Here is a 13,802-nt window from a genome sequence, read left to right on the forward strand (position 1 = left end):
CACTTTTGACCTTCTTCTATGCTCATTTTTTCTTGAACTTCATCAAGTACAAAAGTGAATGCTCTGTAAAATTTACTTTTGTTTTCTATTAATAATCTTTTTAAAAGGTATGCTTTCCCTCTGTATCTTGAATTCTACTTTTTTTAGTTTGTGTTCAAATCCTTTTATAAGGCCCATGTTGGTTCTGTTAGGTTTGTGCAAGGTGGGTGGGCTCTCTGGGTTCCCCGTCAGTACCCACCATGTACTTTTAGACACTTGCTCTGGGCTGAGTGATGCCACTTACTTCCCCAGTTACAGTCCTGGTTGTAGTCATGAGAGGGGAATTTTTGTTTCTTTTCTTTGTTCTGCCACACTGCGGGTCACCTTGCCTATCTGTTTTTCTAACGGGTCTTGTCTCCACAGCAGCTATGTGATGTCTCTGTGCCCTGCCACCTTTCTCACCACATCCCAAAGAGGCCCTAATACCTTGTCAATTTTCTGCCAAATTGAAATGTAAGGTTCCTTGTGCCAAAGGTTTTAAAGGTTGTGGGGATTCAATGGCAAAGAGATAAATGATGTGTTCTCATCTTTTCCATGTTCACCTACAGTAGCTAATGACCTATCTGTGTCCTTCATGTGCATTGCCCTTGACTGACTAGTGCCTCCTCATCCAGAATGCTTGGGAGGCTACTCATTGCACCCCCATACACACACAGTGGTCAATGATGAAAGGGATGGAGATGATGCTCCCCATCACTTCAAGAGGAGACAATTCTGCTTGCTGAGTGATTTGTGCTCTAGAGCACCCCACTACCTCTTTCCACCCTGTAAATCAGACCAAGGGTGGCTTTTATGAAAGCGCAGCCTTACTCAGCTCTTTCCCTGCCCCGCCCTGCTTCCCTCACTCCTCTTCTCCTGGAGCATTCCTCCAGTAAAGCAGATGCCTGGGTTTGCATGCAGTAAGGAGGGGATGGGAAAATGTATATAAAACCCCTGGTGTGTAGTAGGTGGTCAATAAATGCTACTTCCCATCCCCCAAATAGTTATAAGACTAAGGATAGAATCATTTGCTCACATGAATCTCTGTAAAAGACATTCAGCACAATATTATTTAAAAGAGACTAAAACCGGAAATAATTAAACATGTAATAATAGGAATTTGTACATAGGTAATCCAGACAAATTCCTTCAATAGAATATTATACAGTCTCCAAGCTGAAAAACCAAACATGGTGAAGGGAAGTAAGATATAGGAAGTTATTTAGTTTATGAAATAATACTACCAAGTCCTATATACTGAGAGTGGGGCCAGCTCTGATCGTTCTAGCGGACAACAGAGAGAACAAAACTTCATCATAAGGATGACTATGTCCACAGGCAAAAATAAGTCAAAGTGTTCAGAAAAAAAGCAAAGCTATCCCTAATTCTGAGACCAGAGAGAAATTTCTCCCATGGGTCCTAAGTGAGAACAATCTGTGCAACGTAATAACCCGGTCACCAACCACATCCTTTCGGTTACCATAGAGATGAGTTTCAAAGGTCTGGTCCCTGAGTAAACCCGTCTCTCCTACTCCCACTCCCCCTCACCCCAAGGAAGATGGCATCACAGTACAGGATTCTGTGCATAGCCAGAGACATTGGAACCCTATCTATATTTGGTTCTCTCTTGACGGGGCTTAAACCAGGGACAATTTTTAGCACGTGGAAGGTGGATAAAATGCATGCTATTCCTGCAGTCCTTCTTGATTAGTTCTGGGACCTTCCTCAACAGTGGAGCTCCTGGAAACTATTTAGCAGCAGAGAGTTTGAGATGATTTCTTGGAAAGTTCTTGGAGCACTGCCACTCTAGATGGCTCTCTATGCTTTGGTTGCCCCTTAAGCTGGGCAAGGTTGGCACAATCCTGTCCACACTATTGAGCCTGGCAGAATAAGGGCCTGAACAGAAATAAGGTTGCCCACCAGTTCAAAGGTACACCCAATGCTCATCTGTGGGCAGGGAGATGGCTTTCTTCAGAAAGTGATTTTGGTTCCATTTTAACACAGACATCAAGGCACTGCAGTTCAAGGCTGTCAAAACTATAAAAAGCTGCAAAAATTCCCATCAGAACAGTTGTCAACAGTTAGAGCAACTACGGGGTAGAGTGAGATCTGTTTAAATCCACTCATTCCTCCTGTTGCCTGATGGGGAGGCTCGTTCTTTCTTCCCAAAGGTGGTTCACTGTGGTGGATTACATGATAGGCGAGCATGTCAGCTCCTCTTTCCTTTCTGAGTCATGCTGCTTAAACTGTAACTCATTCAAACAAATTAATTCCCTCTAAAAACCTCACTCAATTCATGGAAATAATTCAATTTCCTCAATTCACTCAAATATGTCAGGAATAAATAAACATGCCAAAGCCTAGGCTGACGCACATAACCCTCTAATGGAAAACATCAAGTGCATCATTAGCGATAACAAGCACGATAAGCAGTGATCTGTCCTCATGTCTTATCTTGTTTTCCACAACTACTGACCTAAAACTGGAACTCTTTGGAACATGAGTGTGCTGGAGACAGTGGCTATCCCATCTTGGAGAAGGGAGCCACACATAAAACTGTAGGGAGAAAGTTCCACAAGAGAGAAGGGGTGGGAGACCATGTAAGAGATCAGTACTGCTCTGACATTCTGCAGGTGTTTACAGTGTCTTCTTTGGCTGTATCAACATACGTTCTAAGGCCAGGAGGGAAAAACAATTCTAACAGTCCCAAATCAGACATAACAAAATAGTCTTTGCAGAATCACTGGGTATTCCCCACTCTGATGACAGTCAGCAAATGCACCAGATGGAACCAAGGCTCTTTTGGGAGGGTTCCCTCCTTACCTTCTGCCACATGTTGATGAAGAAGAGCTCCCGGGACACATTGAAGGACACGTTGGCATCATAGGCATCATCCCCGAGATTGGAGATGGAGATATTTAGGGAGATATTCTTCACAGCCCCCAAAGCTAGATATGGGGTTTTGTCATCAATGCTGCAATAAAAAATAAATAGCAGTTAATGCCCTGAAACTTTCAGCTTTCACTAATATACCATGAGCCATCATGGGGAAGCTGAGGGTGGGGAGCAGAAACTCCACTAGGATCAGAACTACAAGTTCCAGGAACCCCGTGAACTAGCCATGTGTCCTTAGGCAACCAGTTAGCTCCCATAAGCCTCAGTTTCTTCACCTAAGCACAGGAGGTTCTGTGTTGCCTATCTTACTAGGCCATGCTGTGGCTCACGTGAAATCTTATACATAAAACTTGGAAAATTATAAGACATTTAATAAACTAGACATGGACTCTCTGGTCAGACATTAATTCATTCAAACATTTTTGAGCACCTCTTACTGCCCAGCACTACCAGTCAATGTGATAGAGAAAGAGAAGTGAACAAAACAGACTTCTTGCCTTCTTGTAGCTTCAGGGAGAATAGAAAACACAGACATAAAGAAGCGAATACACAGGTCACACTGTGATTAGAGCTATGGAGACAACGTACAAAGGGTAGGAAGGATAGAGAGAGCCAGATTTAGATGGAGAGTGCGTTGCAATTTTAAATAGGGTGGTCAACTGCCTGGTGGCCATCTTCAGATTGAGCTGGAGCATTACCCGGCCGCCTCAAGGATGACACACCCAAAGGGCAGACTGGGCAGGCACCAGAGCCCTGCTAAAGCGAATCCTGCTCCATAAGGTCAGCCCCTGCCCAACAACTCCTCCATTGTAGTCATAGACAGTTCTCACAACCAATCAGCCCAAGGGTCAATCCCTCCCACTGATGTGCAAAGAGCAATCAAAGCTTATCTGCAACAGGAGGGCACACACAACCTACACAAGGGACACACCTGGAGCACATGGCTCACGTGACCAGGAAGACTGCTCCACTGAGACACCTATTACATAAGGACACTCTATTAAGACTGGGAGACATCGCTGCCTTACCTAATACATAGAAACAAAAACAGGGAGGCAGCCGAAATGGGGAGACAAAGAAACATGTCCCAAGTAAAAGCTCCAGAAAAAAAACTAAACAAAATGGAGACAAGCAATCTATCAGATACAGAGTTCAAAACACTGGTAATAAGGATGCTCAATGATCTCAGGGAGAACTTCAACAAAGAGATAGGAGACATAAAAATAGAGATAGAAAACATAAAAAAGAACCAGTCAGAAATAAAGAATACAATAACTGAAATGAAGACTGCATTAGAGGGAATCTACAGATTAGATGAAACAGAGAATTGAACCAGTGATTTAGATTAGGTAACAGAAAACATCCAATCAGAACGGCAATAAGTAAATAAATAAATAAATAAATAAATAAATAAATAAAATGGCAATAACGGCATATCTATTAACAATTACTTTCAATATAAATGGATTAAATGCTCCAATCAAAAGAATGGATAAGAAAACCAGACCCACATATACTGCCTACAAGAGACTCACTTCAGATCGAAAGACAAACAACTGAAAGTAAAGAGATGGAAAAAGATATCCCATGAAAATAGAAACAACAACAAAAAAGCTGGGTTAGCTCTACCTATACCAGACAAAATAGACTTTAAAACAAAGCTTATAAAAGAGACAAAAAAGGACCCAGTAATCCTACTTCTGGGTATTTATCTGAAGAAACCCAAAACTCTACTTTGAGGGGACATGTGTATCCATATGTTGATTGAAGCATTGTTTACAGTGGCCAAGATGTGGAGGCAGCCTGGGTGTCTGTTGATGGGAAAATAGATAAAGAGTAGGTGGTACCCATATACAATGGAATATTGCTCGGCCATGGAAGGGAATGGGTTCTTGCCATCTGCAGCAGCATGGATGGACCTGGAGGGTATTATGCTGAGTGGAGTATGTCAGACAGAGAAAGACAGAGATTTTTGAGCAATGAGATTTTGCTTACATGTGGAATCTAAAGAACAAAATAAACAAGCAAACAAAAAAGAAACTGATAGATACAGAGAATATTTTGATGGTTGCCAGATGGGAGGGGGTTGTGGGACAAGGTGAAAAGGGGGAGGGGATTAAGAAGTACAAATTGGTTGTTACAAAGTAGTCGTGAGGATGTCGGGTATAGCATGAGGAATATAGTCAATAATATTGTAATAACTATGCATAGTGCCGGGGGGTACTAGACTAGTCAGGGGGATCACTTCATAAATTATATAAATGTCTAACAACTATGTTATACACTTGAAATTAATATAAAACAATATTAAATATCAAATGCAATTGAAAAATTGAAAAAGGTGAAGGGCAATAACAGATTCAAATTCCCAGGTACAAAACCAACGAGTCATGGGGATGTAATGTACAGTATGGGGAATATAGTAGATTATATTGTGACAGCCTAATCTGGTGTCAGATGGTTGCTGAACTTACAGTGATCACTTCTTTAGGTATGTAAATGTTGAATAATTATGGTGTTACCTGAAACTAACATAATATTGTATGTAGGCTGTATTTTAATAAAAAAATTAAAAAAAAAAAAAAAGAATTTTCAAGAAATAAACCATTAATTTTGTTTTTTAAAAATAGGGTGTTCAGGGAAGCTTCACAGATAAAGGAGCAAGATACAAAGATATCTGGAAACTAGCAAAGGAAAAGTCATGCTTGGCATGTTGAAGGGCTGGTAAGGAGGTCAGTGTGGCTGAGAGGAGTGAGTGAGGGAGAGAGTGGAAAGAAATGGACTTAGAGAGGTAAAGGCAGTCAGGGCAAGCAGATCACGTAGGGCACTACTGGGCCATCAGAAGGACCTTGGTTTGACCCTGAGGTGGTGTCCCTGCAGGGCTCTGAGCAGAGGAATGGTGTGACCTGACTCATATTTAAAGGCTCACATGGGCTATGATGTGAGCAGTCTGTGGAATGAGTGTTCAGGGGGAAGCAGGAGGCCTGGTTAGAGAGCTCCTGTAATAATCCAGGTTCGAGAAGATGACAGTCCAGGCCATGGAGGCAGAACTTGAAGTAGTGAGAAGTCATATTCTGGATATGTTTCGAAGGTTATGCCAACAGATTTTGTTCATGGATTGGAAGAGCGGTGTTAGGGAAAGAGGGGAGTCAAGAATGGCCAACCAGTTAATGGGAGATATAGTAAGCCTATGAGGGTTTGTGTAATGGACAGTTAGCGTTTTTGGCCACTCAGCACCCGACACCTTCCTGTTTGGGGGAAATCTCAAGGTAAGTGGGAGGGCACATCAGGAGAAAGGGGGCAGGACTTTCCCCCACCCCTTGGTTGCTAAAGTGTGGGCACCTAAGTGCAGTCATGTGATCTAAGGGCGGTCAGGTGGCCTCAGTGTGGTGAGCAGATGCACCTAACTGGGTCCATGAATTTTGAGCATTGCACAAAGACACCAGGACCCTCTGAGATAACCTGAGGTGGCCACAGAGGGTTGAGAAGCCAGAGGTGGCATCCTGAGCTCAGCCTTGCTTTCCTTGTTTCCTGTGATGATGCTTCTCCAGCTTCCTGCCTGCACTCTGAACCAGCCCACATCCTTCCAATAAACTCCTTTTCTGATTAAATTAACCAGTACATGTTAGTTGCCGTTTGTAACCACTGATACAGATAATAGAGCATGAAAGAGAAGAGAACTATCCAAAATCTCAGTAGGCTATGTAATATTTTGAAATACAGATTTTTGGGAGAGGAATCATCATTACCCATCCAAGAAGAGAGGACCTCACTTTTCTGCATGCCTGGCACATCAACAAGAATAATATGTGCAAGGAGAGATCTGATGGTCTTGTTTTTGGAAGCAAGAGCTCTAAGGATCCAAACAAGATGTGAAAAATTAACTCAGAGAAAAGTTTCAAATTCTTGAATGGCCTCCAATAAATTACTACCCTGACCTCAAGCTATTGTGGCAATTATTTATTATTGTTGGCCATTTTGATTTTAAACAATTGATGGGTTATTTCTGTCCTCTTGTTTGCTTTTGTAAGATTAAAGGAGTAATCCTCAGGCCTTGAGGAGTTATGAGAGAGAGCGCTAACCTCACTTTATCTTCAGAAAGAATTGCATAAGCACAAGTAGTCCAATCGCTTCGTAGAGTATCCGTAGTTTCCAAATAGAATATTAAGCAGAGAGACAATACAGAAAAGCACAGGACCAAGGGGCAGGGGGCTGCCTCCTTATTCCAGTTTTGTTGTTCACGATCAGCCTTCTTTTCTTGTGTGTAAATGGCAAGGGATCAGACCAGGGATGGCTGACCTTCTGCCAACCCCCAGAGCTTAGGCCTCTGTCACTTAATCATGCAGCAAGGTCGTTCCTGGGGTTTCAACGTCAAGTGATTCAAACACGGTTCCATGATTAAGGGAAGCCAAGCACCTTCTAGGGCAGACCATGAACTTGGACTTCTTAATAAAGAGGCTTCAAAGCTGTTTCCACTCCTTCTCCACAGCTAAAAACCCATGTATAAAATAGAACATCTCTGCTTTCAAAGCTATTCTTAGAAATGAAACGGAATGTGATTTGCCTGGTGCTGGGTCCTTTCAAACATGTCGTCCTTCTGAAACCTTACAGCACCCTGAAAGCTGTAGTTCCATTTTTAGAGATGAGGAAATTGAGATGCAAGAGATAACATGGCTGGCCAAGTGGTGGTGCTGGCTTGGAGCTCAGTGCGTGCTATGCCTTCACAGCTCACCCGTCGCCATCACAGCTCACGTTCTCCAGCCCCTTGCACGTCACACCCCAGGATGGAGGTGCACTTTCTGACCTCCCTCCTGGGTGAAAAAAATCTCCCCAGTATGAGTCTCCCCAGCCCCATGTGCTCCACCCGTCCTTCACAGCACCTACCAAGGTGTGATGACATATTTACTTGTGCGGCTATTGGCTTAAGGACTGGCTCGCCCCCACTAGGAACTAAGCACCAGGGGCCAGGACCGCTGTCTGAATTTGCTCATTGTTGAACCCCCAGTAACAGAGTTGTGCCTGGCACACAGTAGGTGTTCAACAAGCCCTTGTTTGTTGAACGTGCACATGTCTATAACAGATCAACAGCTCAACCTTTGCATTTTACAGATAAAGAAGCTGAGCACCCCCCGAGGGGAACCCACTTTGATTGAGGTCACCCAGCCATGTAGGGGCTGAGCTAGACCTAGTGCCAAACTTCCTTTGGCACAAAGGCCGGCTGAGCTACGGCTCTTATGTAAACTCCATCTCAGTCGGGAAGGGCTTTGGCAAGAAACATCTTTTCATGACATCTGAAAAGAACAGGACTCCACGAAGACCAACCTCTCTGACAGGACTGCTGAAAGAGTAAAATGATCAGGCACAGGGTTTTTGTGCCAAACATTCCATGGGTGCTTACTTACTTAGTAAAGAACAGTCTTTCTAATTTCCAAGAAATTTTAGTTTCTGAAAAAATTTTCCATTAATTCTACTTTGCTTGTGTAATCTTTCAAGTGGGCCATATTACTTTGTATACCAACCACTCTGACGTACTTTTATGTGAAAAGCATTATTTATTAACAGTCAACATAAGAAATAACCATACAGAGTCTATAAAGCTTATCTTACCGTACATCTACAGCCTGCTGGAAACATTGCTCATCTGTTATCAAAAATAACAGCTATAACCGTCCTGATACATCTTATAGCAGCTGTTTTTGAATACATGGGGTTTATTTTGAAGTTTAGCACCAATTCATTCAGTACTCCAAATGTCATCTGTGATTGGCACCATCTTGGTGGCTGTGTGGAACCTGAGGGTCACTATGGAACTTTTTCTGCGACCCTATTCATCACTTTACATTAAATGTGTGCACTCTTCAAAGTTCCTTATTGGAAAAATGCAGTTCATTCCCATATCAATCACATACTGAACCACTAAGGCCACTAAAGTAAATTCTTCCGCTTCCATCATCATGGAGACAATATTATGCAGATAAATTTTTGGGAAGATGCTAAGAAACTAAAATAGCTTAATGGTGTTTAATAATTAATTTTCCATTGGGTCATTTTAGATCCTTAAGTCTTAAAGATATAAAACATGACCTTATTTAAATAATTTGTGGTTATAAGCTACCTCCCATAACACATAACACTTGTATTTTCTTTTGCTGCTTAAATCTAGCCTGAGCAAAGGATGCGAGGATAGGAGTTTATCAAGTGCATTCTAGTCAACTGTATGAGCTTTAAAAACTTCTTGTTATAGCATTATAATGATTGATATACTTGCCAATCACAACTATACTGAATATCGACAACTAGAAGAATAGTATAGGCAGCCAAATCCATTCATCTTTCCTTCCTGCTTTCCTCCTTCTATCCTACCATCCTCCCCCCACCTCCTTCATCTAGTCACTTATCCATCCATCCATCCATCCATCCACTACTTTAGAAAACTACCTTCTCGGCTTAGACACCAGGGATGTAGGTCCTAGACCTCAAGGAATTCAGTCTTGTGGAGGAGACAAACATTTAAGACATGATGTCAGCATGTACTAAGTGCTGACCCGGAGTGATGAGGAAACTTCCTTAAGAGAGCCTTTATGCAACGAGTACAAAGAAGGGATTCTGCAGGGGCAGTGGGGGGGGGGGAGGGTAGGAATACAGGGAGGTATTAGGTAAGGTATTGCTAAGGAGGTGAACCATGAGTCCTATGATTAATGGGATGATAGCCCCGTCAACAAAAATATTGCTAAGATTGACTGTACACACACACACACACACACACACACACACACACACACACACACACACGTTTGCGTGCACGCACGCCTGCAATCCCTAGTTTTTCCATTCCTGGAAATCATATTAAAAAGGACATTGTGAAGCAGATCGTATTCTCCCATAAAGCAATGTCAAAATTGGGGGCAGCATTCCTGAGTAAGGATTCAGCATCCAACCAATCACAGACATCCTCACAATGTGTCATAAAAGCAATGACATAAATTACAGCCACTGCAATTTAAAACCATAAACAATGCTTCCTATTCTTAAAAATGGCCAGACATCATAAAATCAGGAATGGAATTTGACAGCTGGACGGGGGCCCATCTGAGTCATCACTTTGCAGATAAAGGCCAAGGAGTTAACACTCTCCCGCGGCTGCTCAGCAGATCGTGGCAAATCCAGGCAGCCCTCCTAACTCCCGCCCACTGTTCCTCCCTCTGTTCCCATTGCCCTAAAGTCTAGAAAAATACAACAACAACAAAAAAGTATAAAATTCACATGAGACTTATTTGGCTGTAATAAGAGAAATGAAATTGTGTTTGCCTTCTCAGCATTTAGCATATTTAGCCTGTTGGGAGGTGTCATCACCTCTTTACAAAAGCTATCTGAGGTGCTTAGCTTTTCCTCTTGACAATTTTCCTTGAAGTTGGTGGAGGCATTCAGGATGGGTCCAGATGCCTTCAGCAGCGCTGTTGGGCAATGTCCATGGCGCTTGTTGACAACAATCAGTTTTTCAACTATTAGTGCTGAAGTTTACAAACATGAAGAACACCATAAAAACCACAGCTGCTCATCGGTTGTCTTCCTATGAGGGATATGAACACAAAGTCCCAAATAAACTGATTATGATGTGGAGGAAATACACCACGAAGCTAAGACAAGTCCTGCTGAAGGAACACATGGGAGAGAAATTCGGGGGAAGAAATCACCGTGGACTCACGTTATCCTAAGGAATTCCCTGAGAAAGCTAGGAATTGAGTCACATCTTAAAGAGTGAGGAGCATATGAGTGGGTAGAGAAACAGGAAGTACATTCCAGGCAGAGAGAAAAATAAACAACAGCTAAAGGGATGGAGGTGACAAGAAATAATGTGGAAAAGATCAGGAAAAGGACATCCTTGGCAGTAAGATGAGAGGCAGGCAAGTAGAACACGTAGGATGCATCCAGATTCCCATGGACCTTCACTGTCAGAGTTTGGGTTGATTCTCTAGGCCAGTGAATGCATAACCATGTTATCTTGACTTACTGATGTCAGGTGTGTTGCAAGTCATTTGTTAATAAGTAATAAAGTAAAGATATTACAAAATGTAGTAGGCCACAGGTGGTTCTACCCCTGTCCCCTGGGGTCTTATCACTGTAGCCTGTACATCTACCAGCATCCCCATCTTTTGCTGGAGGACTTTTCTTTGCAGGCCAGCAGAATGCCAAAGAATTTAGCCCCTGACAGCCCTGTAGCAGCCCTCAACCAGGGACTTATGGTAACTGGTATATAATGACCTTGGCTTCCTTGTCTATTGAGTGAGAAAACTTTGAACTGCATGCTCTAGTTCTAGGCCTGTGCTGTTCAATATGGTGGCCACCAATCACAGGTGGCTTCTGAGCACTTGAAATGTGACAGGTCTGTATTAAGAGTAAAATACACATCAGATTTCTAAGACTTAGCACAATAAAATAGGATGTAAAAAAATCTCAATCGTTTTAATATTAATTACATGTTTAAATGATGCCTTTTGCTATATTAAATAAAATTGTTTTACCAGTTTCACTTTAATTTTTCAATGTGGCTACCAGGAAATTTTAAATTGCATATGTGGCTTACACTAAATTTCTATTGGTTAGGATTGTTCTAGACTCTCAGTAAAGTCTATGTATTTTATTTTTTAACAATATAATATGGTTGATTTGTGATTAATCTTAAATGGTATATATTTGCACATGTTACTTGCAAAGTAGAGGTCTAGGAAAAATAAATTTGGGTAAAAATAAAATCGAGTACGAAAAAAATAAAATTGATAATGTTTAGTTCCTAAAACTCACTGGCTTATAAAAATGCTGTAATGAATATTGTGAAATATTAAAAAAAGAAAAGGTATGCCACATGTGTGCGTTTCTTCACAAAGTAATTTTGAGTTTCACCAGAATCTGATGCTTAATGTTGTACGCTGTGCAGGTGACCCTCGTTGGTTACCTGTGATGTGGTGAGCAAGAAGGAACGAGCTAGCCTGGGACTCTAAGGAGCTGACCCACAGGTAGGTTTGAGAGCAAGTTGTTTATTTGGGAAGGGGCCCCACAAAACGTCAGTAGGTGAAGAGTGGAGTGAGACACAGAAGGAGAGGCAACCGATAAAGGATCTGATATCAAGTCAGTGACCTCTGTGGACACCTAGAGCTTCATCTTGCTGGGGAATTCTGGGAAACTCCCAGGGTTATCCCATCTGCGGGGGGTGAGGAAAGTATGTGCTGACTCCAGTCATTGGTTGAGGGCTGCTGTGGGAGAGGGAGGGCATCTCCTCCCAGCACCTCTGGCCTGGTGGGCAGAGCAGGCAGAAATGCAGTGACTGGAGCTGAGCGCCAGGCCCACACAAAGGTAAAATGGACGTGAACAGTGCTGGCAGTGCCTGCGGCAGCGTCCTAGGAATGGGAGATGCAGCCTTATGAATGAAAGAATGAGCCAGCCAGTGAGGCCTGCCACTGGCAGCTCAGAACAGTTAGTCCTGTTATCTCTGAATGTTTGGAAGAGGCCCAAGTCTCTGGAGACACCCCATCCCACCACCCCTTGGGAGCTACATCATGTTCACTTTCCTTCTTCAGGAACTGTCACAAAGATCCAACTCAGGTGCCCAGTCTCCATTTCTACTGATGGTTCCAGCCCACTCAGGCCTCACAGTCCTGCCAAATGTCAACGTGGGTGACCAAACACACCCCTCACCCAGGGCTCATCGCCAGGGGGTTACACTAGGAGCACTGTACTGGTTGTTTATGCTGGCTACTGCTCTTACAGACAGGTACGCCCAGGCTGTGAAGGTTATTCAATATTTTCAATATCGTCCCTGCTCTAAACCAGTGCACCTTCAGACACACAGGATAGTACCCTTGCTGAATACGAGGGGTACGTATTTCTGAGCTGCCCCAGTGCAATCCACTTTAGAGAGAAGGACTAGGGTCCAATACGAGAAGAGAGAGATGGCAGCAAAGATAGAAAATTTCTGAGCACATCTCTGCAGAGCATGCATCTATCAGGGACTTCCCTCAACTTCCCAACCTAGGAAGGCAGCTGCTGTGACCTCCAAGGCACAACAGTGTTCTCACCGTTTTTCCCCCGAATGTTGTTATGCTGTTTACTCCTCAACCTCTGTTCACTTCTATCAGCTGAGAGCTCTTACAGTCAAGCCTGCTGCTGTCTCAGAGAGCTGCTCCAAATCCCCCTGGCATCGTTACAAAAGTATTTGCAAAGAGCCAGACTGGAAACCTCTCCATGACACAGCTAACTCCTCTTTAGAGAAGATTAGTGATCTAGACCAAAGAATATAAAAACGATTCTCGAAACCCCAATGTTTCTATATCTCCAAAGAATAAAGCTTCCAATATCAGCCTTTTGAGGTAAGACGTCAAGGTGCCTGCCCTCACCAAATTCTGTACACACCGAGTATTTGGCACCATGTTTTCAGATTCCTATTCCCTTTCTCTCAGCGTATATTAAGCTGGAGAAACTATCCTTCCCCCAAAACCCAGTCATTCTCATGTGACAGAACTCTGGACATGGAAACTTTGAAGTACATCAAGAGACTCCAAAGGAGTCAGTTTTCATGGAACGTTCCAGTATAAGCTCCGAAATTCTCTTTCCTACAGGGATAGGAAACTGTTTTGTCTTGCTGATTCATTTTAGTTAGTGACTATCTATTACTTTGGATTCCTGGAGTTCTCACTGACAGATCAAATTATTTAGACTCCAAATACCAGTTTTCACTGCTATAAACAAAAATCACAAAGGTTCTCTGATTTGTAAGATTCTAGCTATTGTGGCAAATATTTAGGGATTTATTTTACTAACCAAAAAACCAAAAAAGGTTTCACTTCTATTTTTTTTTAATAGAAACTTTTTTTTTTGGTAAAAAAATGTCACCA

General features: G+C 42.6%; 1 protein-coding gene across 1 annotated transcript in view; it reads right to left on the minus strand.

Moving 5' to 3' along the window:
- The window catches only part of ITGA9 (integrin subunit alpha 9), a 303,581-nt gene that overhangs the window by 105,072 nt on the left and 184,707 nt on the right, over positions 1 to 13,802 (minus strand). The window contains exon 18 of the mRNA XM_019727631.3: positions 2,842 to 2,992. Coding sequence (XP_019583190.3) covers positions 2,842 to 2,992 — 151 coding nt within the window. The remainder of the gene's footprint in view (positions 1 to 2,841; positions 2,993 to 13,802) is intronic.

This window comes from Rhinolophus sinicus, chromosome 5 (assembly GCF_057876585.1).
Source record: "Rhinolophus sinicus isolate RSI-liver-muscle chromosome 5, RSI-T2T, whole genome shotgun sequence".
Taxonomy (NCBI): domain Eukaryota; kingdom Metazoa; phylum Chordata; class Mammalia; order Chiroptera; family Rhinolophidae; genus Rhinolophus; species Rhinolophus sinicus.